This window comes from Neoarius graeffei, chromosome 24, assembly GCF_027579695.1.
Source record: "Neoarius graeffei isolate fNeoGra1 chromosome 24, fNeoGra1.pri, whole genome shotgun sequence".
Lineage (NCBI taxonomy): Eukaryota > Metazoa > Chordata > Actinopteri > Siluriformes > Ariidae > Neoarius > Neoarius graeffei.
This window is the reverse complement of record NC_083592.1, coordinates 39608782-39635137: the sequence shown is the minus strand read 5'-3', so window position 1 is coordinate 39635137 and position 26356 is coordinate 39608782. Positions and strand designations below refer to the sequence as shown.

Genomic DNA, 26356 nt, shown 5'->3' with positions numbered 1-26356 from the left:
GACACAATGGCATTATTTCTGATAGCGTTGACAACAGGCTCATGAGTATAGCTAAGATGTCACTTCACATCCAGTCCATATAAAGCATAATAAAAGCATAAAAGACAACAAAGTTAATCTTATCTTGCTGGGCTTCTCTGGCAGAAAGCCCAAATCCAAATAGCTAAATCAGTGAATCTACAACAGGACAGAACGGTTATGGCATGAACAAATGTGCAGCACAAGCAGAAAAAGTCACAGGCAATAAACAACCTCAAAATCTAATTAGCTTTCAAAATAATGTTGAAATATGAAGAAAATCCATTTAAAATTCCTTTAAAATGCAGTACAGTTTACACTGAGATGATACTATTTCATGTAAAGTCAAAGGTCCTAAAACAGACTGCTTTTTCCTGAATGTAGCTTGTTTTTTTTTTTTTTTTAACATTGGGGGCCAAACAGTGACGCTCCATATTCAACCACTGTGTGTCTAGCTTTTCTTCCTCCTCTTATAATAATACAACCCCGATTCCAAAAAAGTTGGGACAAAGTACAAATTGTAAATAAAAACGGAATGCAATAATTTACAAATCTCAAAAACTGATATTGTATTCACAATAGAACATAGACAACATATCAAATGTTGAAAGTGAGACATTTTGAAATTTCATGCCAAATATTGGCTCATTTGAAATTTCATGACAGCAACAAAGTTGGGACAGGGGCAATAAGAGGCTGGAAAAGTTAAAGGTACAAAAAAGGAACAGCTGGAGGACCAAATTGCAACTCATTAGGTCAATTAGCAATAGGTCATTAACATGACTGGGTATAAAAAGAGCATCTTGGAGTGGCAGTGGCTCTCAGAAGTAAAGATGGGAAGAGGATCACCAATCCCCCTAATTCTGCACCGACAAATAGTGGAGCAATATCAGAAAGGAGTTCAACAGTGTAAAATTACAAATAGTTTGAACATATCATCATCTACAGTGCATAATATCATCAAAAGATTCAGAGAATCTGGAAGAATCTCTGTGCATAAGGGTTAAGGCCGGAAAACCATACTGGGTGCCCGTGATCTTCGGGCCCTTAGACGGCACTGGATCACATACAGGCATGCTTCTGTATTGGAAATCACAAAATGGGCTCAGGAATATTTCCAGAGAACATTATCTGTGAACACAATTCACCGTGCCATCCGCCGTTGCCAGCTAAAACTCTATAGTTCAAAGAAGAAGCCGTATCTAAACATGATCCAGAAGCGCAGATGTCTTCTCTGGGCCAAGGCTCATTTAAAATGGACTGTAGCAAAGTGGAAAACTGTTCTGTGGTCAGACGAATCAAAATTTGAAGTTCTTTATGGAAATCAGGGACGCCGTGTCATTCGGACTAAAGAGGAGAAGGACGACCCAAGTTGTTATCAGCGCTCAGTTCAGAAGCCTGCATCTCTGATGGTATGGGGTTGCATTAGTGCGTGTGGCATGGGCAGCTTACACATCTGGAAAGACACCATCAATGCTGAAAGGTATATCCAGGTTCTAGAGCAACATATGTTCCTATCCAGATGATGCCTCTTTCAGGGAAGACCTTGCATTTTCCAACATGACAATGCCAAACCACATCAATTACAGCATCATGGCTGTGTAGAAGAAGGGTCCGGGTACTGAACTGGCCAGCCTGCAGTCCAGATCTTTCACCCATAGAAAACATTTGGCGCATCATAAAACGGAAGATACGACAAAAAAGACCTAAGACAGTTGAGCGACTAGAATCCTACATTAGACAAGAATGGGTTAACATTACTATCCCTAAACTTGAGCAACTTGTCTCCTCAGTCCCCAGACATTTACAGACTGTTGTAAAGAGAAAAGAGGATGTCTCACAGTGGTAAACATGGCCTTGTCCCAACTTTTTTGAGATGTGTTGTTGTCATGAAATTTAAAATCACCTAATTTTTCTCTTTAAATGATACATTTTCTCAGTTTAAACATTTGATATGTCATCTATGTTCTATTCTGAATGAAATATGGAATTTTGAAACTTCCACGTCATTGCATTCCGTTTTTATTTACAATTTGTACATTGTCCCAACTTTTTTGGAATCAGGGTTGTAATAATAATAATAATAATAATAATCATTATTATTATTATTATTATCGATCCATCCATTATCCGTAACCTCTTATCCTGTGCAGGGTCGCGGGCAAGCTGGAGCCTATCCCAGCTGACTATGGGTGAGGTACACCCTGGACAAGTCGCCAGATCATTGCAGGGCTGACACATAGAGACAAACAACCATTCACACCTATGGTCAATTTACGGTAGAGCCACCAATTAGCCTAACCAGCATGTCTTTGGACTGTGGGGGAAACCAGAGCACCTGGAGGAAACCCACGCAGACACAGGGAGAACATGCAAACTCCACACAGAAAGGCCCCCGTCAGCCACTGGGCTCGAACCCAGAACCTTCTTGTTGTGAGGCGACAGTGCTAACCACTACACCACTGTGCTGCCCTGTTCATTATTATTATTATTATTATTATTATCTTATTTTTCTTCTTCTGGCTAAGTTGTGTATGGCAGCCCATAGATCTGTAAAAAGTTTTCAAATTTGATGGCAATTTCTGCCATATTGGATTATCTGTAATATTATTTTAAAATCATTTCACAGGCCTCAAATTTTGTCCCATTTTCACCAAATTTGCTCGAGATGATCTTCAGACCAAGCCTCACAAAATATCAAATGGATTTTTGATTTTTGAAACTGTTTGTCCATTGCAAACAATCAAAATTGGCAGCGAAGCCAGCAAACAGAATATGAGGTCAAATCTCAGCAACTGTTTGATGTATTGACACCAAACTTGGTACGCATTCTGAGTACTGTTTTCTTGAGGAACAGAGGGAAAAAAAAACCAAAACAAAACATGAGTCATTTGACTACTGGGAGGTGCTGTAATATGTGAAAATGTGTTTTGATGTGTTTGCCTAAAGGTAATTCTTGTGTGTATCTTGGGAGATCCCAAGGCATGGACAAACACTTTAGTCTCTTACAGTTAATCAAAAATAAAAGGAAGTGAGGTCATAATTCAACAATGCTTTGACGTATTAAAACTAGACTTGGTATATGGACTTGGGACTTGCAGATATGTTTGCCTTTAAAACCTGATTCACATGTCTGGTGATTTCATGTCAACCTTATTGATGTGGTCACCATATGGCCAACGTTTTTATCAAATGGTTTAAAAAATATTCACAGGCTATAAAGTTTGCCCAATCTTCACCAAACTTGGTGGAGATAATCTTCAGATCAACCCTCGCAAAAGTTATCAGATGGATTTTTGATTTTCCAAACCACTTGTCTGTGACAGCCAATCAAATTCAGATGCAAAGCCACCAAACAGGAAGTAAGGACACATCTCAGCAATGCTTTAATACAATGACACCAAACTTGGTCTATGGACTTGAGATGACTTTCTGAGGATGTGCAAAAAAAAAAATTGTCCCACTGGGACAAAAAAAACAACTTTTTGCCTCTTAAGTGTTGTGTTTCCCTTAACAAAAGTGATTCAAGTGTCAAGAAGATTCCAAAGATGAGACATGACAAATTGTTGCATCAACTGGAACAGATTTATAAAAAAAAATATTAGGAACAGTAACAATGCCGGCGGCACGGTGGTGTAGTGGTTAGCGCTGTCGCCTCACAGCAAGAAGGTCCTGGGTTCGAGCCCCATGGCCAGCGAGGGCCTTTCTGTGCGGAGTTTGCATGTTCTCCCCGTGTCCGCGTGGGTTTCCTCCGGGTGCTCCGGTTTCCCCCACAGTCCAAAGACATGCAGGTTAGGTTAACTGGTGACTCTAAATTGACCGTAGGTGTGAATGTGAGTGTGAATGGTTGTCTGTGTCTATGTGTCAGCCCTGTGATGACCTGGCGACTTGTCCAGGGTGTACCCCGCCTTTCGCCCGTAGTCAGCTGGGATAGGCTCCAGCTTGCCTGCGACCCTGTTGAAGGATAAAGCGGCTAGAGGTAATGAGATGAGATGAGTAACAATGCCAGCAGTAGTTTAGGTAATATGGCAACTGTGTGATTGTTCATGCACAGTACCTACTACAGTTGAGCCAAAGTAGGGCAGTAAACTTACTGGCTTTCTTCATGGTTATGGCACTTACCTTGGCTCTGTGGGTCCAAATATTATCATTCCTGCACAAATAAGTGATGGCATACTGATGGACATAGATGATATGGATTTGAGAAACTCATGCCATATCTGACATTTCACCCGTTCTCTGGTCCAGAAGACATGGAAGTTGCTAACTAGCAAAATGGCTGAGCTTAGCTGGTAAGACAATGAAAGCTAGTTCCTGAAAAGTGCAAGATCGCCCTCCCATGGTGAGTGATTGTTACAGGCAGAAAAAAGAACGGCACAGAAAGAGCCACTGCAAAGATTGTGTTAATAAAAGAAGGAAAGTTGGAAATAACTTAAGTGAAAGGAAATAAGTGTGGACATGGCAATGATTGGAAGTTCCTGAATTTGACAGTAAGAAGGGAAGATTTTGATTCATACTTAAAGTGATTTGAAAAATGGCTGAAATTGATGATACTGATGCAGGAAAAAAGGAAATGTGCTCCTGAGTGTTTTGGGTCCCACAGAATATAAATGATTGAAGAATTTAGTCGTGCCAAGGAAGGTTCTGGAAGTGACATCATGTTAGGGTGACCACCTGTCCCGCATAGCGCGTGCGCGTACAGCATTTGAAGCCGAATTTATGCGTCCCGCAAATTCAGAACGTGTCCCGCATAATCGATGCTTGCTGAGGGGGATGTCGCTCTCCCCGGGCCACCCAGGCAGCCAAACGAATATTACTTGACATTTCAGCACACCACCGTTGCCACTATAGACTGTAGAACAAAACCACACACACACCCCTCACAACTGACTGGTTGTTGTCAACTTTTTGTTGTTGCCATGACACCGCACTCACGTGCACAGACAGTGACGAGGGACGCAGGTGCAACGCACGCATTGCTTTCATATTAAAAAATGGAGAAAGGTACCGGGGAGATGGCAGGTGAGGCACCGCCACCTCCAGTTAAAAAGAGAAGGTGTATGTACAGGAAAGAGTGGGAAAATGAATATTTGTGGCTGAAAGGGGTTGAGAGGGATACCGAGAGGGCTTTTTGTGACCTTTGCAAAACATCTTTCTCAATCGGACATGGCGGGGAATACGATGTGAAACAACACAGGCTCGTGGAGACTCACAAGAAACGTGTGCAACAGAAAGAAACGTCTAAATCTATGGATGCTTTCCTCCGACCTAAAAACGAGACTCTAGCTGACAAAGTGACTGCGGCAGAGGTGACGAGTGTGTATCACACTGTCCAACACGCAATATCATATCAGGCAGGAGATTGTGGCACAAAGCTGTGGTTGTGAGTTAAGAGACTTTTTTTCTACTGTTTCTGTGGTGCTGAGCCACTACAATTCCTGTTAATTCCTGTTAATTCCTGAAAACTAAATGGAGACTTGTCACTATTCCTGCTGCACTGCAAAGCCTCAGACTCAATATTATATTATGATTGATTTAAAGTGAATAAATTGTAATGGAAAATAAATAAAATTGAGTAGCTTCAGTAAATCATAAGTGGAAGTGTGTCTGTCAAGTCATTGAATGGTCAAAATATTATGAATGTTTATTTAAAAAAAAAACACATTTGGTGGCCTGTTCATGACCATACATCACCAATAACAGCAGAATAGGGTATTATTGATATACCATGTAAGGTAGTATGTGCTAGAAATGGGTAAACCACTATCTGTGAGTCTTCCAGCGGCCGGCGCAGCGCAGTGGGGGCGGCGTCCCACATTGTCCCTCAAAAACATACCCCTTGTCCTCCCTTGGGCTTATGAGCAGGTGGTCACCCTACATCATGTAAAGACATCAGAAAGTGCCCCGTCACTGCATTTTAAGCCAAAGCCCATTCTGATTGCTGAACCCTTCAGATTCTACAAAAGACATCAAAAGACGATGAAGAATCAAGGTCAATCCAAAAGTTTCAGGTAAAGTGGTGCTCTTTGAAATAAATACATTTAACAATTTCAGATTACTTGAAGTTTTGCACATGTGCATTGGCTTTGCGTGTCTGCCCGTGTACCCGTTGGTAAAGATGGACTGGCTTAAATATTTCATGGAGTTATTAGAATTTATGTTATTTGAATTTATGTGTGCATAAATGGTACAGTATCCTGGTGGATATTGTTGAATAATGAAGTAGTTTTGTAGATTTTCTTATTTCTGTGGTAAAAACACTCGTGTTAGTCACCAGCTCTAGTCCAGTTTGTCAGTAGTTTTTTAATTGTTTATTTTTTCTAACTTGCAATTTTTTTTTAAACTTACAATTCATATGAACTTGTTACATTGTTATTACATGTGATTTATGTGTGCAGTACAAAAGCATTGCTCCAACAGTATGATATTAATAAATGAAGCATTGCCGTACATGGTGTGTTGACTTGGTAATGTATATTAGCATATCTTAAAAACAAAAATCCATAGCAATCTGGTAAAATTAGTGAAAATATTTCTGCAAATGTACATCTGACAGATTCTTGGGCTGGATCTGTCCCTGATTGGAATTGCTCTTGAGTTGGCATACTAAGACGCAAAAGAATTGAGAGAACATGCTGATAATCCAAAAGGGGGAGTTCACAAGGTCTCCAGCATTTCAGATGACAGAAGGCATCACAAGAAGAGTAATGGTGCATGTAACAACTGTCAGGATGATTCAAGAACTCAACAACAGTGCTCTTTTATCAAATCAAAATCAGAAGGACTATCGATGTGGCAAAGACAATCATCAGCCAAATTAATGCTACTATCACACTGAAACATGCCGTGGATGTGGACAGGCTTGTAGTACTCGGTCTGACTTGTGCCCTAATTTTAAGGACTTGTGAGTTGACTTGAGCACCGATGACTCGGACTTGGACTCGGACTCGTGCATTAACTGCATTCAGACTCATAAATTGGAGACGAGGACTCGGATTTTTTCTTTATTTTTTTATAACATGTCATAATAATTTGGCATAAGACATTTATATCTACATTAATTTTTATACTAATTTTGTGCAAGAGAATGCACATTCACCTGTTCATACATCATGTTCAGGGACAAACTAACGTTAATGGCGCTAAAATGCCTGGAGAGAAGCCCCTAGGATTGTCTGCTTTGCTTATAAAGACTTCTTGTGCAGTGGGAACAAAATGCCCTGCTATGTGTTCTATGTGCAGAAGAACTATCGAGGAGACGACGGGGAGAACCTCGAACTTCAATCATCATTTGGTAAGACTCCACCCAGAGAAATAAGTGACATGTTGTGTTCATTGCTCTGTTGATAGCAGGGCTTGCTGAACGATGAACTAGCTAGCGTTAACCCTCTCTCATGTTATTTGCCCTGTTGATAGTGGGCGGGACTTGCTGAGCGATGAACAAGCTTTTTATCTGTAGCCTATTAACTAAAATGGGGCAGTCGAGCAGTAACGTTAGTCCAACACAGTAGCAGAGACAGTTTCACATAAAGGCAGCAACAGCCACCATCAAATGGTGCAGTTGGAGTCTTGTTCTCAGACTCGACTCGGACTCAACTCGAAATTTTCTTTAATGACTTGGACTTGAACACTGGGGACTCGAGACTGGACTCAGACTCAAAGTTTAGTGACTCAACTACAACAATGGATGTGGTAAAGTTGACCATCTGAAATGGGTCTGCTTGAAAGCAAAGCTCAAATTGGTTACAGCAACAACTGAAAAAACTGATGCCTCTGACGATTGCAATGATGGTGCACTGGACCTCTTTAGACTCTACACTGCTCAAGGAAAAAAGATGGGATTTTATCATACTGAAGTTGTCTGGAAAACTTGTAAAAATTCATGTGAATACAGGTGCATCAGTGTCCTTAGTTCCAGAGTCTATTTATCATGACCAACTGAAGAACTGCTCTCTACAGCCAGTAATCATTCATCTGTCTACATACACAGGTAACACCAACCCTGCACTTGGAAAAAAAAAACATCTAGTGTCAGTGAAATATGAAGGAAATGAGTAGAATCTGCTACTTGTTGTGATAAAAGGCAACAAACCATTTCTTCAAAACTACAAAATGATATAGAGCCCAGACTGAAAACGGTGCTTGAGAAGCACAAGGATCTTTTCAAGGACCACTATGGAACAAGCCAAGACTTCAGAGCGAAGAGAAGAGTGCAGAGTGATGCCAAGTCAATCTTCCACAAGGCACGCCCAGTACCATATGCTCACTACCAGTATCAATTCACTGTGGCAAATAGATGATAGAGGCTGTCACCATGCTTAAAAGTTGCTGTGGTGTGTCCTGCACCGTCAACAGTAAACACACCTGCACATTCCTTGCTACTGAGTGGGAAAAGGGAGAGTCAATGAGCTAGTTGTAAATTATCTGGAGACTTCATGAGGTAGTTGTAAATGTCAGGAATGACACCACCGGCCAAGAGTGGGATCTGATGTTTGGCTAAAAGGACACTGATGAAGTTTATCTAAATACTGACAACTGTCTTCAGCCGCCTAAGTACTAATGTAGCTCTTCTGATAAATCATTGCAATTATATTTTTACATTTTAAGAATATCTCTCATCTCATCTCATTATCTCTAGCCGCTTTATCCTGTTCTACAGGGTCGCAGGCAAGCTGGAGCCTATCCCAGCTGACTACGGGCGAAAGGCGGGGTACACCCTGGACAAGTCGCCAGGTCATCACAGGGCTGATACATAGACACAGACAACCATTCACACTCACATTCACACCTACAGTCAATTTAGTTAAGCTAATCTGCATGTCTTTGGACTGTGGGGGAAACCGGAGCACCCAGAGGAAACCCACGTGGACACGGGGAGAACATGCAAACTCCGCACAGAAAGGCCCTCGCCGGTCACGGGGCTCGAACCCGGACCTTCTTGCTGTGAGGCAACAGTGCTAACCACTACACCACCGTGCCGCCATTTTAAGAATATTTTTATGTGTTTCCTTGTCAAACACCTGCAGACTCCATTGGTTGCCATGCAAATTCAAAGGTTTGTTTTCCACCAAAAAGGGGTTTCAGACATCTCAAGAGGCTGTGGACAATTCTGCAACATAGGGGACCTTTATCCTATAAGGTACAAGTTGGTTACCATCAAGTGAAAGCACATGTGGATCACTTGCTACCGTCTAAAGCTTCAACATAATCAAGCAGATGGGGAATCAGTGATTTCCTGAACTACTCAGCAGGCAGTGAAGTATAAACCGGAAGCACAGCTCAAGGGGATATTCTGGCTGGTCCATTTGAAGGCGTTCCAAAAGAACGCCATCCATCCATCCATCCATTATCCATAAACGCTTATCCTGTGCAGGTTCACAGGCAAGCTGGAGCCTATCCCAGCTGACTCTGGGCAAGAGGTGGGGTACACCCTGGACAAGTCACCAGGTCATCGCAGGGCCAAAAGAACACCGCTATCTGAAAAGGCAGTGAATAGCACCAAAAACACTGAATCTCAAAGTGTTCATATGTCAGTGACAAGTTTGTTAGTATAATTTAATTACTGCATATGGAATTTAATAAGTCCAGTTATAACAGGACAGTTACTCACTTTTGTTGTCAAAGGTCATATTCTTGGGGGGGGTGGAGTTAATACTTTTGCACAAATACTACATCAACTTAACTGACATAGACACTGGTTTTTGTAATGAAAGCTATTAAGAGAATTTACACATGCTACTAATTGTGTCCAATATTCATCAGTCACACTTTTAACATGATCAAGACTGAGTTTCCCAAAAACATCGTAAAGTTAAGATTGTCTTAACTAGGAGAGAGAGAGAGCATTCACTGTACTACTCGCTCAACCATTTAATAATCTTTCTGCTGCAATGCTTTTGGGAAACTTGATCCAGATCAAGTTTCAGTGGCAACTCTGCCCTCCTGACTTGCTCGGCCCTCTCATCGCTGCTATATAAGATAGATTGATATAGATATCGAGTCACAGTTTTGGCTCGGTGAGCATTTCTGTGTGTGTAGATGTCCGTATCATGATCATGCCGAGTGATTTTTTTTTTTCAGATTTATTTCTAATTCTTTGTAGTTAACACTTTTAGTTTGGACTTTTTTAATGAGGGATAAAAATTATTCTATCCACAGTCACTGGATATGAGCAATCGCACACTCTGATTGGCTACTGTACTACTAGGCTATCAGCTCATATACCGTGAGTAGAGAAAAACAAAATGGTGGAGCGTGTTGCTGAATCAGCTGAGGATGAAATAAAAACTACTCGAAAACAAATCCCCAAAAAATAAAAATAAAAAAGCGCAACAAAATATGGAATGAAAGTATTTGATGGTAAGAACATATCCTTTTTTATTTTTCAAGAATTGTTATTATAGCATTTTTTCGCAAATTGCTACTGTCATTTCACCGGTTTGTTTACATTCTAAGCGGAAATGAGTTTGTCAGATGTTTTGTATAAAGCTTTTATTTATCGAATTTGCACAAAATAAAAATAGTTACCCGATGGGTACATGTGGCTACTGCTTATAAATAAAATTATTTTCTGATACCATGTCCATACAGTAAATATAGCATATATATTTACTCTATGAGGCAGTAGCTACAAAAATGAACAATTTAAAAATCACAGAAGTAAAATATACAAAGTGTCTGTCTTACCTCTTACAGTTTTTGAAACTGAAACCTCTGAACCGAGGCTGACATACACATGCTGTCACCATGACCGAAACTCTTATTTCCCGGAAAAGGCCCAGTGCTAGAGCTCAGTGGTCTCTTTTCGACAACTTCCTGTAACAACTCAGAAGTGCATCACATCTACATCACACAAGGGACCACTGGCTGAAGAAGGCGAGGAAAGTGGAACAACCTGGAGTATATTTTAAAATAGGAACACACGTTCCCTCTGTAATAAGCATGAACATGTCTGAAAGCGATTTCTTTAGTCTAGTCCATTTATTTCGAATGGTGAACCGAATTGTACACACTCACTGGTCATTTTAATCGGAACATGTGTATGCGCATGCGCAGTGCACGATTATTACACTCATTCTTACATTCTTTCAACACGATGACATAGTAGCTAGCACCTCTGTGTGAGGCAGTAGCCACAAAAATGCTCCGTTTCTCAAAATCCAGTGAATGTAGATAGAATAAAGCAGTTATTTCAATCAATCTTGTCGTATATGCCTTATAGCCAACTCGGTGCTACACGCCTCATCGGCTGTCAGCTCGTGTACGACTCGATTTTGTGGAATAATTGTTAAATATACCGTGCACTGAGAGGCTCTGGTAATTATGGAGTCTCTTCGGTGACTGGTGTAGTAATGTTTTCTTCAGGGCTGTGCCTCTCACAAATTAATACTACCCCAGTCACCTCAGAGAATCCATAATTTCAACCGGAGCCTCTCAGTGCATGGTATATTAGATTACTGTACTAGATAGATAGATAGATAGATAGATAGATAGATAGATAGATAGATAGATAGATAGATAGATAGATAGATAGATAGATAGATAGATAGATAGATAGATAGATCTGTCCAATTTTAGGCACCTGATCTAGTGTATAATTAATGTGTAGCACGAGTACTTGTTGAGACACTGTATGAATGTTTGTAACGGAAGCATACACACACACACGTGCACGCACACACGCACACACACTTGTGACGCGCTCACTCAGTGACGTGTGTGTCTCTCTCTCTCTCTCTTTCTCTCTCTCGTGCCTGTGATCAGTAGAAAAGAGCAGATCCCCTCACACACCGCTATCGGTTAGAGAAAAAGTTTTGAGCAGCAGCACAGGATGATGGTATACATTCTTTTCCAGCTTGATTTTGGAGCGCATGTGGGACTAAAACCGCCCAGCCTGTGTCCATGTGGTGATAATGATCATTGCTCATTCTTCAGCCGTTAATATCCTGCTCACGCCTTTACTCGACTCCTTTCTGTTTTTATTAAGGAACAGATTCTGCACTGGGGTTTTTTCTGATAAATAAAAAGAGGTAAGCCCTGGTTCTGTGGCAGGATTAGGATTTATACAGCATGCATTTTACCTAAATTGATAAACCATGACATTTTTCCATTTATAGTACATGCCAAATTCTGGGATTGTAGGTACTGGTGTACATTTTTTTTTTTCATTCCAGTTCGTTTAAATTGCACTTTTATTAATCTTTTGTACACTTTGCAAATATCACTTGCATGTTTGGATATTCACATCACCTAATGCACTTTCAGGCTAGATTACTGTAGATCACAGATTGCATCCCTACCCCAGGAGTACCCTGTGCATCTTTACACTTCCACTTCAGCTGTAAAGGCTGCCAATTAGCTCATTAGCTGACTAATTAGATCAGGTGTATGAGGTATGAGCAGGAAAAACATTAAAATGTACAGGAAAGGACAAACCCAGGACCAGGATTAAGATTAAAACCATGAGGGTTTTCTTTTGTTTTTCTTCCCCTGGTGCTGGGATTCCCTTACCTTAGGCAATTTAGTGTTTTTACCTATTCTGATAAAATCTGCTCCATTAAAAGGAGCTCATTAAACGGATAAGAGCAGGAAGACCATGCAAGAGGAGGACTGCATGTACCGTACCATTATATTCTGTAGATCATCATCTTCAAATCAGGGACCATTTTATTTTGCTGATGAGCAACTGATCAAGAACTGAAAAGATTCATTTTTGTTGTTTCTTTGGCATTGTAGCTATGATATTTATGATGTGAACTAAACAAATTTGATTGCCTCTGCAATCCCGGTCTTAGTCAGTGTATTATGGGTTTTGTGGAGATTCACAGTAACACTCATAACTTGGAGTACAGTTATGCAAAAAAAAAAAAAAGGTGTGAGTGAGAGAGCGAGAGAGAGAGAGAGAGAGAGAGAGAGAGAGAGAGGAACAACTCACCCATCAACAACCTAACCGCTTCTGTTTCAGATATTTAAAAAAAAAAATGGACGCAGAGCTGAACATCACCCTTGTGGATGATGGGAACTGGACTTTGCCCAAAGTGTCCAGAGAACACACCATATGCCGAAGCCGAAGCAACATCACATACGTTGGATTTTACCTGCACAAGCCATCAGTAGCAGCAATCTTCATAGTTTCATACTTGCTCATTTTCTTGGTCTGTATGGTTGGCAATGGAGTTGTGTGCTTTATTGTCTTAAGGAGCAAGAATATGCGAACTGTCACCAACCTGTTTATTCTCAACCTGGCTGTCAGTGACCTCCTCGTTGGGATTTTTTGCATGCCAACAACTCTTCTTGACAACATTATTACAGGTTAGTGCAATTGATTTCATTTAGACTAGTAATTCCCAATTCTTCTCCTGCAGTGTTGTTGTACTGTACATTTTAATGAATTAATCTTATTAACTTATTTTTTACAGCAGCTTCAATATGCTTAAGGTTTCTTCAAAATCATATGAAATGTATTATCACTGTGGCTTTTGTTAGACTTTCAGTAATTAGTGTGTTGAGTTACATGCCATTTTCAATAAATGGACCTATAAAGGAACAACACTAAGGTGTTTGCTGTAACGTCTCAAGCAAAGGGAAAATGTCATGTAAAGTTCACTATGATATTACCATTTGTAAGAGAAAATAATTAGTTGTACTTGCTTATGGTCATGATGTCTTTTATCTTACTAGTCTAAAAGCTAAGAATGTATGATATCAATTTGATAACTAATTACAAATACTTATTTCTACAGAATTTATACAGGAATAAATGATAGAATGTGCATTGCTTAATAGAGACCATGTGAAGCTGACTTAAACTATCCCTGGAGTAATTTTGCTACGTTTGCTATGATGCAGTTTAACATTGCTTCAAATGATCTACCCCATCTCCATCATCTCCTGTAGGAGTTGGATTATAGCTAAATCAGCTTTGCAACCACAGGTGACAAATAACAGGAAAAACTAGGGGTTTGCAAATATAACAGATGGAAATTAAAAGTGCTGGGAAATAAATATGGCATTAGTAAATAAAGACCCCTTGAAATAAAGAAATGTAGAATTATGAAATAAAAGTAATTTGAAAAATGTCATTTTGAAATAAAAACTTATTTCTTAAATATTTCATACAAACCCCATTTCCGGCGGCACGGTGGTGTAGTGGTTAGCGCTGTCGCCTCACAGCAAGAAGGTCCGGGTTCGAGCCCCGTGGCCGGCGAGGGCCTTTCTGTGTGGAGTTTGCATGTTCTCCCCGTGTCCGCGTGGGTTTCCTCCGGGTGCTCCGGTTTCCCCCACAGTCCAAAGACATGCAGGTTAGGTTAACTGGTGACTCTAAATTGACCGTAGGTGTGAATGTGAGTGTGAATGGTTGTCTGTGTCTATGTGTCAGCCCTGTGATGACCTGGCGACTTGTCCAGGGTGTACCCCGCCTTTCACCCGTAGTCAGCTGGGATAGGCTCCAGCTTGCCTGCGACCCTGTAGAACAGGATAAAGCGGCTAGAGATAATGAGATGAGATGAACCCCATTTCCAGAAAAGTTGGGATATTTTCTAAAATGCAATAAAATCTAAAATCTGTGATTTGTTAATTCACACAAACTGACAAAAGTACAAAGAAAAGATTTTAAATAGTTTTACTGAACAACTTAATTGTATTTTATAAATACAGGGTGTTTCAAAAAATTAGATATTATTTGAGATGTAAATATCCCAGAAACTACATAGTCTAGGCAGATGAAATTGAACAGGCTTAATGTTGAGAAGATTTATTCCTCAAAATTTCAATGAGAAATTCAAAGGTATGTGGATTCCATGAACAATTTCACAAATTTTCATTATGCACACCACCTGAGACATGGCAGATGTCAAGTCAGCATGTCTTTGGTAACAGTCTTTTCTGGTAACAGTGCATTTTTAGAGAATTCTCTCATAAATACACACTGCACAGTCTTGTTCGACTGTGTTTGAGCGTACTCTAACACACAAAACGCCTTTTCTTTTCCAGTGAATGGCATTTCTATACCTAAAAAGATAAAAATAAAAAACATTAAAACATAAAATTTTGACCTGTTTCCACACATGCTGTTAAAATTTGAGGCCAATTGAATGAGAATTGGCAAAGTTATTAGATTGGGAAATGATGTCAAATTTTTTGAAACACCCTTTATAAACAAAGTTAGAATTTGATGCCTGCAACTGTCAGGGTGCAGGCACTTACAGATGCAAACGCGGGGAGAGCGGGTGCATCGCAAACCAGTAATCAAATCCAATACAGCAATCTGAAGGCACAGCCAGGGACGGGCAAGGTTTGGTCGATTCACAAACAGAATGCAGGACTGTGAAATAGAAATGATAAAATCCGAGGAAACAATTTTAGCAGGGGGTCTGGGGGACGCATCCCCCCAGAAGCTGAACAGATTTTGTGTATATTGATAGATTTGAAGCATCTCCTGAAAGCAAGTATTTTCTCAACCATGCCATTTAATTTGAACTGTAATTATTATGTTGAAATAATACAATATGAACTGATTTACCTTTTAACTGATAAGGGTTCACTTGAAGAATGAAAATATATCAATAACATACCCCATATTGTAAATTCACTTATATTCTTGTGTCGATTCGTATCAATTCATTGGGTACCATAATGTCTTTTCCAGGGGGGAAATTCTAGACTGACTATTAAATAATAGTCACTAATGTTCTTGTTTTTGAACTGATTCAATACCAAAATGTCTTTCTTGTTCATGTTAGACAGATTCTAGTCAAAAACTATATACAACTATTTACAAGTCTCATTCATCTCATCTCATTATCTCTAGCCGCTTTATCCTGTTCTACAGGGTTGCAGGCAAGCTGGAGCCTATCCCAGCTGACTACGGGCGAAAGGCGGGGTACACCCTGGACAAGTCGCCAGGTCATCACAGGGCTGACACATAGACACAGACAACCATTCACACTCGCATTCACACCTACGGTCAATTTAGAGTCACCAGTTAACCTAACCTGCATGTCTTTGGACTGTGGGGGAAACTGGAGCACCCGGAGGAAACCCACGCGGACATGGGGAGAACATGCAAACTCCGCACAGAAAGGCCCTCGCCGGCCACGAGGCTCGAACCCAGGACCTTCTTGCTGTGAGGCGACAGCGCTAACCACTACACCACCGTGCCGCCCAACAATGAACATTATGAACAATAACATAAGTTAAAACTACATAAATAATAAATGTGAACAAGATGGTCTACCTGGTAATCTATAGTTCGACAGCTTCAATTTCACCAATTCCGCATGGTTTTTCCCTTTAACATGGTCAACTAAACGTGTTCTTCCACCAGAACCGTACTTCACATCCTGATGGCACAAGATGCAGTAAGCTTTCCCCGGTTCTTTTATCTTCCGTATGTGCTCATGGAGATATTCACTACCGGCTTTAAACTCCAGCCATCGCCAATTCCATGGATTTTTGATGCCGTTTTCCTTGTCAATGTTTTTGACATTGTCGGTCTCACCGTCCTCCCTCTGAACGATGTCCCTCCGTGACGCGGACATACCGCGATATTCTCCTTTTCAAAACCATTGATATCGAAAGCGTGTTTAAAGAGCACAATGGTAAAACGAAAAGAACACAAGATTTGCACTGTGGTTTGTAAGCATGGCACAAATGCCGTAAACTGGTCTGTCATTGTCGTAAAAGAAAAAAAGATACCAAAAAAATTACGATGTCGTTACAGAAAGAACAATTTGCGGTAAGCTCTTTCCCAGACTCGCCGGCATGGTGACACTCGCTGTACGAGACTACTAGCGGTCGGTAGACAACCCCCCCCCCCCCCCCCCCAATTTTTTATTGCAAAATTAGATGATTTACAAAAATTATATTCTTGGCGGCCAAATTCGCGGAATTCTGCGGATTTTTCACAGCCCTGAGAATGTCAAAGGGCAGGCGAATAATCATAGTTGGAAATAAATGTAACCAAAAGTCAAGCGCACTAGAAGCCAGGCAGAATCGTAAGAAGGCTCAGTATGATCAGGCACGGGGACACAGAACAATACTTTGCAGCGAGCTTTGGTGAGTGCTGGGCTTATAAAGGGAAGAAATTATGGAGAAATGGGAAACAAGTGTACTTCCTAGAATTCCAGAGATGAGGGGCACTGTGGTGCTTGGGAAGTGTAGTCTGGAGCGGCCATGTTTGGAGACTGTTCCGAATTCAGGTTTTCAGTGCTATTACTGACAGCAACACACTCAGAAAGTTAGGACAGAGGCATTATTACGATTGTATTACATCACCTTTCCTTTTAATAACACTTTTTAATTGTAATTAAAAAGTATTTATTGAACTATATTGATTCATTTATATAGTTACATTTATTTATATATTTATATATATGGCATAGAGGAGAAGAGCCCTGGAAGTGCAATTGTAACTGTAACGTCCCGGGGAAAAGAAGGCCACGTAGATCATCATGAATAAATGACTAGAATTAATATAGTGTCTTATAACGCGCGTGGTTTGCGTGTTGGGCACACTGAGGCAGACAAAGCGCGCCGCTTTGTGGTGGACAAACTTTTAGAGACTTGTGATGTACTGTGTGTTCAAGAGACGTTTTTACCTAAACAAGATCTAGAGAGTCTGAACTGTCTACATAAGAATTTTTATGGAGCTGGTGAATCCACTATGGACCTGAGTACTAGAATTATAAGGGGCAGAATTGCTGGCGGTGTTGCTATACTGTGGCACAAAAAGCATGACCAACTGGTTAATGTAATTAGACTGGGTGTGGACTGGGCCATAGGACTTAAGTTCATTTGTGGAGATAAGAACTTTATTGTCTTGAATATTTATACACCTTATGAGTGCTCTCAAAATGAAGATGAATTTCTCAATAGACTGTCTTTCATTATGTCCTTTATAGAAGATAATGCCTCTACTTGCTTTTTTATTGTGGGCGATTTTAATGCAGATGTCTCTGATAACCACTCTGTTTTTGCTAAACATGTTGGGCAGTTCTGTTCTGATAATGGCCTGATCTTATCTAGTAAAGTGCTCCTGCCTGATGACAACTACACTTAGGCTACGTTTACATTAGACCGTATCTGTCTCGTTTTCTTTGCGGATGCACTGTCCGTTTACATTAAACCGCCTGGAAACGCCGGGAAACGGGAATCCGCCAGCGTCCACGTATTCAATCCAGATCGTGTCAGCTCCGGTGCTGTGTAAACATTGAGAATACGCGGATACGCTGTGCTGAGCTCTAGCTGGCATCTCATTGGACAACGCCACTGTGACATCCACCTTCCTGATTCGTTGGCGTTGGTCATGTGACGCGACTGCTGAAAAACGGCGCGGACATCCGCCTTGTATCACCTTTCATTAAAGACTATAAAAGTATGAAAATACTGCAAATACTGATGCAAATACTGCCCATTGTGTAGTTATGATTGTCTTTAGGCTTGCCATCCTTCCACTTGCAAGTGGTAAGTGATATGCGCTGGGATCACACACACAGCGGCTCAGTCCTGAATCACAGCTTGTTCACTTCACTCGCGTGCTCTGTGAGCTGCGCAAGGCCGGAGTGCGCACCCTCCAGAGGGCACTCGCTGTTCAGGGCGGAGTGATTTGGAGCGCAGGATGCCTGCGGAGCCGAGCGTATCCGTGTATTGGTATTGCTGTGTGCACGCAAATCGTGTATTGGTGTTGCTGTGTGCACACTAATCGTTTTAAAAACATTAATCTGATGATCCGCTGATACGGTCTAATGTAAACATGGGCTTATATTAGCGATGCATGGCACACTACCTCATGGTTAGATCATTGTGTCTGTACAGCGGATGCTCATGATTCAATTGAGGCTGTTAGGATTAACTATGAATTTGCCACTACAGATCATGTACCCTTCTCCTTGTCAGTTGATATGGATTGTGTACCTGCTCAGACATTTGTTGATACCAATTTAAACATGGGAAAAATAGCATGGGGTAATTTGTCTGAAAAAGATCTATTTGATTATAGTCACCTATCGGATACAATGCTTAGTAATATTTATGTATCAAGGGATGCCATCTTATGCTATGATATTAATTGCAAGAACCCTCAACATAGCACTGATTTATGTGATATGTATGAGCATATTGTGAGGTCTCTCCTTGTTTCAAGTGGGTCATTGTGTAAAACCAGCTCTCATAGCATCAAGCCAGGTTGGAATGATTTTGTAAGCGAGCTTCATGCAGAAGCTAGAAGTGCTTTTAAAGCATGGGCTGCTGCAGGTAAAATCAGGCAAGGTCCGTTGTTTGACTATAAGAAAATAACAAATGCAAAGTTTAAATATGCCTTGCGTTTTATTAAGTCATATGAAAATACCTTGAGGTCTGATTCTCTTGCAAAGAAACTGTATAATAATAATCACAAGGAATTTTGGAAAGAAATTAAAATTTTAAACACTTGTAAAACATCTTTACCAACTAATATTGATGGCATCATTGGTGTCAATGAAATTACTAAGCTATGGCAGAAGCACTATAGGGAGCTGTTTAACTGTGTGAAAAGTAACACCTTTGTAGTGGGTGAAATACAAGATAATGAGATTGTTACTGTCTCCCCACAAGAGATATTTAATGCAGTCATGTCCTTGAAAGACAATAAGGCATGTGGTACAGATAAGATCACTGTAGAGCATTTGAAATATGCAAGCAGAAAACTCTGTCCATTACTTTCTATGTGCTTCTCTGGTTTTTAGTTCATGGAGTTTTACCTGACTCAATGCTTTCTGTTATGCTGTTGCCCATTATTAAAGACAAGGCGGGTAAGATAAACTCTCTGGATAATTACCGACCCATAGCCTTAGCTAACATACTGTCAAAGGTCTTGGAGAGGATTTTGCTGAATCGGTTGGAGGAGGTTGCTGTGACCTCGGACAACCAATTTGGCTTTAAACCTAAACATGGCACTGATATGTGCATTTTTGCACTAAAAGAGATCCTTCATCTGTATAATAGGCACAACACAACCATTTTTATGTGCTTCATTGATGCTTCTAAGGCCTTTGATCGTGTAAACCACGAGAAATTGTTCTTAAAGCTACTAAATAGAGGAGTTCCCAAGGTTCTAATTAGAATCTTCCACACGACAACGGCAACGAGATGTTATTTAAAAAAATATCGCGTCCAAATGGACAACGATCAGTAAAATATCAGGTCCATATGGCAACGCAACGCTTGCTGAAAACGATGCAATACACATGCCATACCTCTAGGGGCGCTGTAAGACGGTCCCTTCGGAGACACCAGAACAATAGAAGAAGTAAGGACGCATGCGCATAAACTATTATGCGCGAGACTTCATATTAGCCACAAAGTCAGAAAAATCTGTTCGTAAAATTACATTATAATGACCAAATACAATGAAAAGTATTTTTCCAGTCTCACCTGTGAAAGGTAATCCCATGTGATCTCATTTGGATGGTAAACCTGTTGGTACAGTTAAATGCAGCACATGAATGAGGCATCTTTATTCTCCGCTTTGACCTATCCAATATGGCGGCAAGGATGACGTATGATTCTATGCGGAAGGCGGCGTCTTTAATGGTCCGGAATAAATTGAATGCTACACGTTGATGGATTAATTTGTTCTACGCCCTTTTTGAGGAATGTATTGTAGGACTTAAACCAACATCTGAAGAGGTGAGATCGCTCCTTTTTTCCCCTATTTTTGCTGGCGGGATTGACTCTGCCCTAAGGGCTATTCTCTCTCTCTCTCTCTCTCACTTTGCACCATTACACAATAAATATTCACAGTGAAAATATTTTGTAAGCGCGTTTCATGAACCAAGTTATAGGATTTGTTGACAACTCACATCGAGTTCGTTACACTTCTACCCGGCGTGAAGCACTCACAGTCATGTGGTTGTGACGTCATCATAAACAAATCCGTTCTACTCATCCAGACGACTTCGTAACGGCAACGTTGCCAGATCTTTCCACTCTGGAACCCGTTCTCAAAAGATTGCGTTTTGGGGCACCCAAAACGCCGGTGCCTTGTGGACGCCAGGCCGAAACGATAAACAACTGTATCGGATTCACCTGAATCCATTGCCGTGTGGACAGTGTACTGGTATGGGCAGCAGTCTATGTTTGTGAAATGGGGTAACAATATGTCTGACCCTTTTAAAGTTGGAAATGGAGTCAGGCAGGGGAGTTTGTTGTCCCCTTTTCTCTTTAACATATATATGGATGGTCTCTCAACACTTCTAAACAGCTGTAGAACAGGCTGCATGATTGTTGACCGCATCATCAATCACCTGATGTATGCAGATGATTTGGTGATTCTGTGTCCATGCAGTGCTGGGTTTCAACAGCTGTTGAGAATATGCTCTCAGTATGGCTATGACTTCGATATTAAATACAATGCCAAGAAGAGTAATATAATGATTATTAGAAGTAAAGATGATAAGAAATTGCCCATTCCTAATTTCTTCTTGTCTGGTATAGCTCTCAGCATATGCAGTGAGGCTAAGTATCTGGGCCATTACATAACTGATGATTTGTCTGATGATTGTGATATCTATAGACAGTATCGAATGGTATATGCTCAAGCTAACATGCTTATAAGAAAATTTGGAATGTGTTCATTGGAATGTGGAATGTTAAAGTAGCACTTTTTAAAGCATTTTTTATGCCGATGTACACTGCCCATCTGTGGAGGAGATATAAGAGCAGTAGCATCCATAAGCTCCATGTGGCATACAACCCCAATTCCAAAAAAGTTGGGACAAAGTACAAATTGTAAATAAAAACGGAATGCAACAATTTACAAATCTCAAAAACTGATATTGTATTCACAATAGAACATAGACAACATATCAAATGTTGAAAGTGAGACATTTTGAAATTTCATGCCAAATATTGGCTCATTTGAAATTTCATGACAGCAACACATCTCAAAAAAGTTGGGACAGGGGCAATAAGAGGCTGGAAAAGTTAAAGGTACAAAAAAGGAACAGCTGGAGGACCAAATTGCAACTCATTAGGTCAACTGGCAATAGGTCATTAACATGACTGGGTATAAAAAGAGCATCTTGGAGTGGCAGCGGCTCTCAGAAGTAAAGATGGGAAGAGGATCACCAATCCCCCTAATTCTGCGCTGACAAATAGTGGAGCAATATCAGAAAGGAGTTCGACAGTGTAAAATTGCAAAGAGTTTGAACATATCATCATCTACAGTGCATAATATCATCAAAAGATTCAGAGAATCTGGAAGAATCTCTGTGCATAAGGGTCAAGGCCAGAAAACCATACTGGGTGCCCGTGATCTTCGGGCCCTTAGACGGCACTGCATCACATACAGGCATGCTTCTGTATTGGAAATCACAAAATGGGCTCAGGAATATTTCCAGAGAACATTATCCGTGAACACAATTCACCGTGCCATCCGCCGTTGCCAGCTAAAACTCTATAGTTCAAAGAAGAAGCCGTATCTAAACATGATCCAGAAGCGCAGACATCTTCTCTGGGCCAAGGCTCATTTAAAATGGACTGTGGCAAAGTGGAAAACTCTTCTGTGGTCAGACGAATCAAAATTTGAAGTTCTTTATGGAAATCAGGGACGCCGTGTCATTCGGACTAAAGAGGAGAAGGATGACCCAAGTTCTTATCAGCGCTCAGTTCAGAAGCCTGCATCTCTGATGGTATGGGGTTGCATTAGTGCATGTGGCATGGGCAGCTTACACATCTGGAAAGACACCATCAATGCTGAAAGGTATATCCAGGTTCTAGAGCAACATATGCTCCCATCCAGACAACGTCTCTTTCAGGGAAGACCTTGCATTTTGCAACATGACAATGCCAAACCACATACTGCATCAATTACAGCATCGTGGCTGCGTAGAAGAAGGGTCCAGGTACTGAACTGGCCAGCCTGCAGTCCAGATCTTTCACCCACAGAAAACATTTGGCGCATCATAAAACAGAAGATACGACAAAAAAGACCTAAGACAGCTGAGCAACTAGAATCCTACATTAGACAAGAATGGGTTAACATTCCTATCCCTAAACTTGAGCAACTTGTCTCCTCAGTCCCCAGACGTTTACAGACTGTTGTAAAGAGAAAAGGGGATGTCTCCCAGTGGTAAACATGGCCTTGTCCCAACTTTTTTGAGATGTGTTGTTGTCATGAAATTTAAAATCACCTAATTTTTCTCTTTAAATGATACATTTTCTCAGTTTAAACATTTGATATGTCATCTATGTTCTAGTCTGAATAAAATATGGAATTTTGAAACTTCCACATCATTGCATTCCGTTTTTATTTACCATTTGTACTTTGTCCCAACTTTTTTGGAATCGGGGTTGTATAATGATGGAATGAGGCTGTTATTAAAAGTGCCCAGATGGAGTAGTGCTAGTTATCTTTTTGTGCAAGTTGATGTCCCCACATGTCCTGCTGTACTCAGGAATCTTATGTACAGATGTATGTGTAAGTTAACAGCATCTAGCAATGGTATAATTGTAGCCTTAGTGAATCCTGCAATGAGTGCAGTTAGATTTACCTCCACATTGTGGAACCATTGGAGATGCAGTCTGTATTGTATGTGACGACCTGAGTTTTTCATGGATGTCTATGATTTTTTTTTAGTTGTTTATTTTTTTACTAAATCTATAATATGTCTGTATGTTTTTTTTATGTACTTATGTAGTATCTATGGACCACTCTTGTGTCTGAAATAAAGGTTGATTGATTTATTTATATTTGTCACTTATTTCACAGGCATATTTATTTAATATTGACTGAAATGGCATTCCGTGTGATGGGAATGCTCTCTTTCAGAATGACCCTGCTCCCAATCACAGGACGTGAAAGCTCATGGAATGGATTGATGAGTATGAAAATTATATAAATCAATATGACCTGACCTTTGCTGTCACCAGATCACAACCTAGTTGAAAAGCTGTGGGAGATATTGATGTTACACAGCACTCCAGCACCATCATCAAAACACCAACTGCAGGAATATCATTTGAAAGGATGGTGTTCATCCTTCCAGTCTAGTTCAAGAGTTCATTGAAGCTATTCTGGCAAATCATGGTGGCCCAGCACCTTAAGGCACTTTATATTTTAGTATGGTGTTGGGCAACCTGTCTTTGTCTGGAGAGGTACTTAGTTCAGTTGTGTATAAAGAACCTGGCTGCTGTATCAAGTCAACGCTACCCATCAAAATTTTATGAAAGCATTCATGAAATGAATGTTGGTGTCCAATGATGTGGAGATGAAAATGAGATAAAGTCATCTTAAGCTATTCATGAGAGGACCTTGGATGTTGAGGAAATTTGGTCAGCATCGGCATGAGGTGCATGAAGATCTTTTGCTAATAGGACAAAACAGTGTTGGCACCTGTGTTTTGACTCATTATAAATGCATGCATGTTCAGATTGCTTTATAGCTTTAGACAAAAGAATTTCTTTGTGAGAGCTTGGAGTAAATAAATATAACTTAGGAAGCAATATCCATCCATCCATCCATCCATCCTTCCATCCATTATCTATAGCCACTTATCCTGTTCTACAGGGTCGCAGGCAAGCTGGAGCCTAGGAAGCAATATATACAAAAATAAATAAACATGGAAAAATGAATTAATAAGGAGTAAACAGAAAAGCAATTAAACAAATTAATGACAGAAATTAAAATAGAACTAAAACCAAAATGCTTTTGATTAATTTGTTTGTTTTAGTAATGAAACTAATTAAGGTTTTTAATTTGTTATTAATAATTAAATGTAATAATATTAAAGTTGTAAAGGGTCCTTACAAAACCAAAGGGTGCTGGTTTGATTCCCTGGACCAGCAGGAATGGCTGAAGTGCCCTTGAGCAAAGCACCTAATCCCCACCTGCTCCCCAGGATGCTCTGGGTACATTGTACGTTGCTCTGGATAAGAGCATCTGCTAAATGCCAGTAATGTGATGTTTTGTTACCTGTCACAGTCAGCAGGAAGGTAGTGATTTTTACCCACTCATCCGTTATCTATACCGCTTATCTGTCAGGGTCGTGGGTGAGCTGGAGCCAATCCCAGCTGAATTTGCGTGAGAGGTGGGGTACACCCTGGATACATCGCCAATCTATTGCAGGACTATCATAGAAATGAATATTCACTTTCACAACTCTGGTCAATTTAGAGTAACCGGTTGACCTAATCCGCATGTCTTTCGGAGTAAACCAATACAAGCACAGGGAGAACATGCACAGAAAGGCTAGAGTCAGCTGTGAGGTTTGAACCCAGAAACTTCTTGCTGTGAGGCAACAGTGTGAAGCACTGCACCACCGTGTCATTGCAGTGAATTTATTTTGAGCCTAAAGACAACTGAACATGACTGTGTTACTGAAATAATTAGCAGGCAATAGTACTCATACACTACCGTTCAAAAGTTTGGGGTCACTTTGAAATGTCCTTATTTTTGAAAGAAAAGCACTGTTCTTTTCAATGAAGATCACTTTAAACTAATCAGAAATCCACTCTATACATTGCTAATGTGCTAAATGACTATTCTAGCTGCAAATGTCTGGTTTTGGGTGCAATATCTCCATAGGTGTATAGAGGCCCATTTCCAGCAACTATCACTCCAGTGTTCTAATGGTACAATGTGTTTGCTCATTGCCTCAGAAGGCTAATGGATGATTAGAAAACCCTTGTACAATCATGTTAGCACAGCTGAAAACAGTTGAGCTCTTTAGAGAAGCTATAAAACTGACCTTCCTTTGAGCAGATTGAGTTTCTGGAGCATCACATTTGTGGGGTCGATTAAATGCTCAAAATGGCCAGAAAAATGTCTTGACTATATTTTTTATTCATTTTACAACTTATGGTGGTAAATAAAAGTGTGACTTTTCATGGAAAACACAAAATTGTCTGGGTGACCCCAAACTTTTGAACGGTAGTGTATGTATACAGCCAAATAAATTATATATATATTGGAATCCTTCATGGAAAATAAATGTCTTGCATACTGTACAGACACTCAGGTTTGAACACAATATATTTTTCAAACTTAAAAATATCCATTTGTAATATTGTTTCTGCAAAGTTTATTTTGAAAATGATCAGAATTTACACAATCAATGTTTGCTTCCCCTTAATAACAGCACTGTCTCTTCCTCTAATGACTAACAAGGTAAGAGACACTTGTACAGTAGACAGCTGTTAGACCACATCTTCATACCAAATATTTCAAGCTCCTTTATATTCTTAGGTTCACACATGTGGAGTTGCTTTCTTCATTTTGGTTCACAGGCAAATAGAGTTCAAATCCAGAGATTAAGGAGCGAAAATTACCACACATGAATCATTATAAACACCGGTATCATGA

General features: G+C 40.3%; 1 protein-coding gene across 1 annotated transcript in view; it reads left to right on the top strand.

Moving 5' to 3' along the window:
• Positions 1–12992: 12992 nt before the first annotated feature.
• Positions 12993–26356, top strand: part of npffr2a (neuropeptide FF receptor 2a) — a 49982-nt gene continuing 36618 nt past the window's right edge. Inside the window, exon 1 of the mRNA XM_060908070.1 lies at positions 12993–13329. Coding sequence (XP_060764053.1) covers positions 12999–13329 — 331 coding nt within the window. The 5' untranslated portion in view covers positions 12993–12998. The remainder of the gene's footprint in view (positions 13330–26356) is intronic.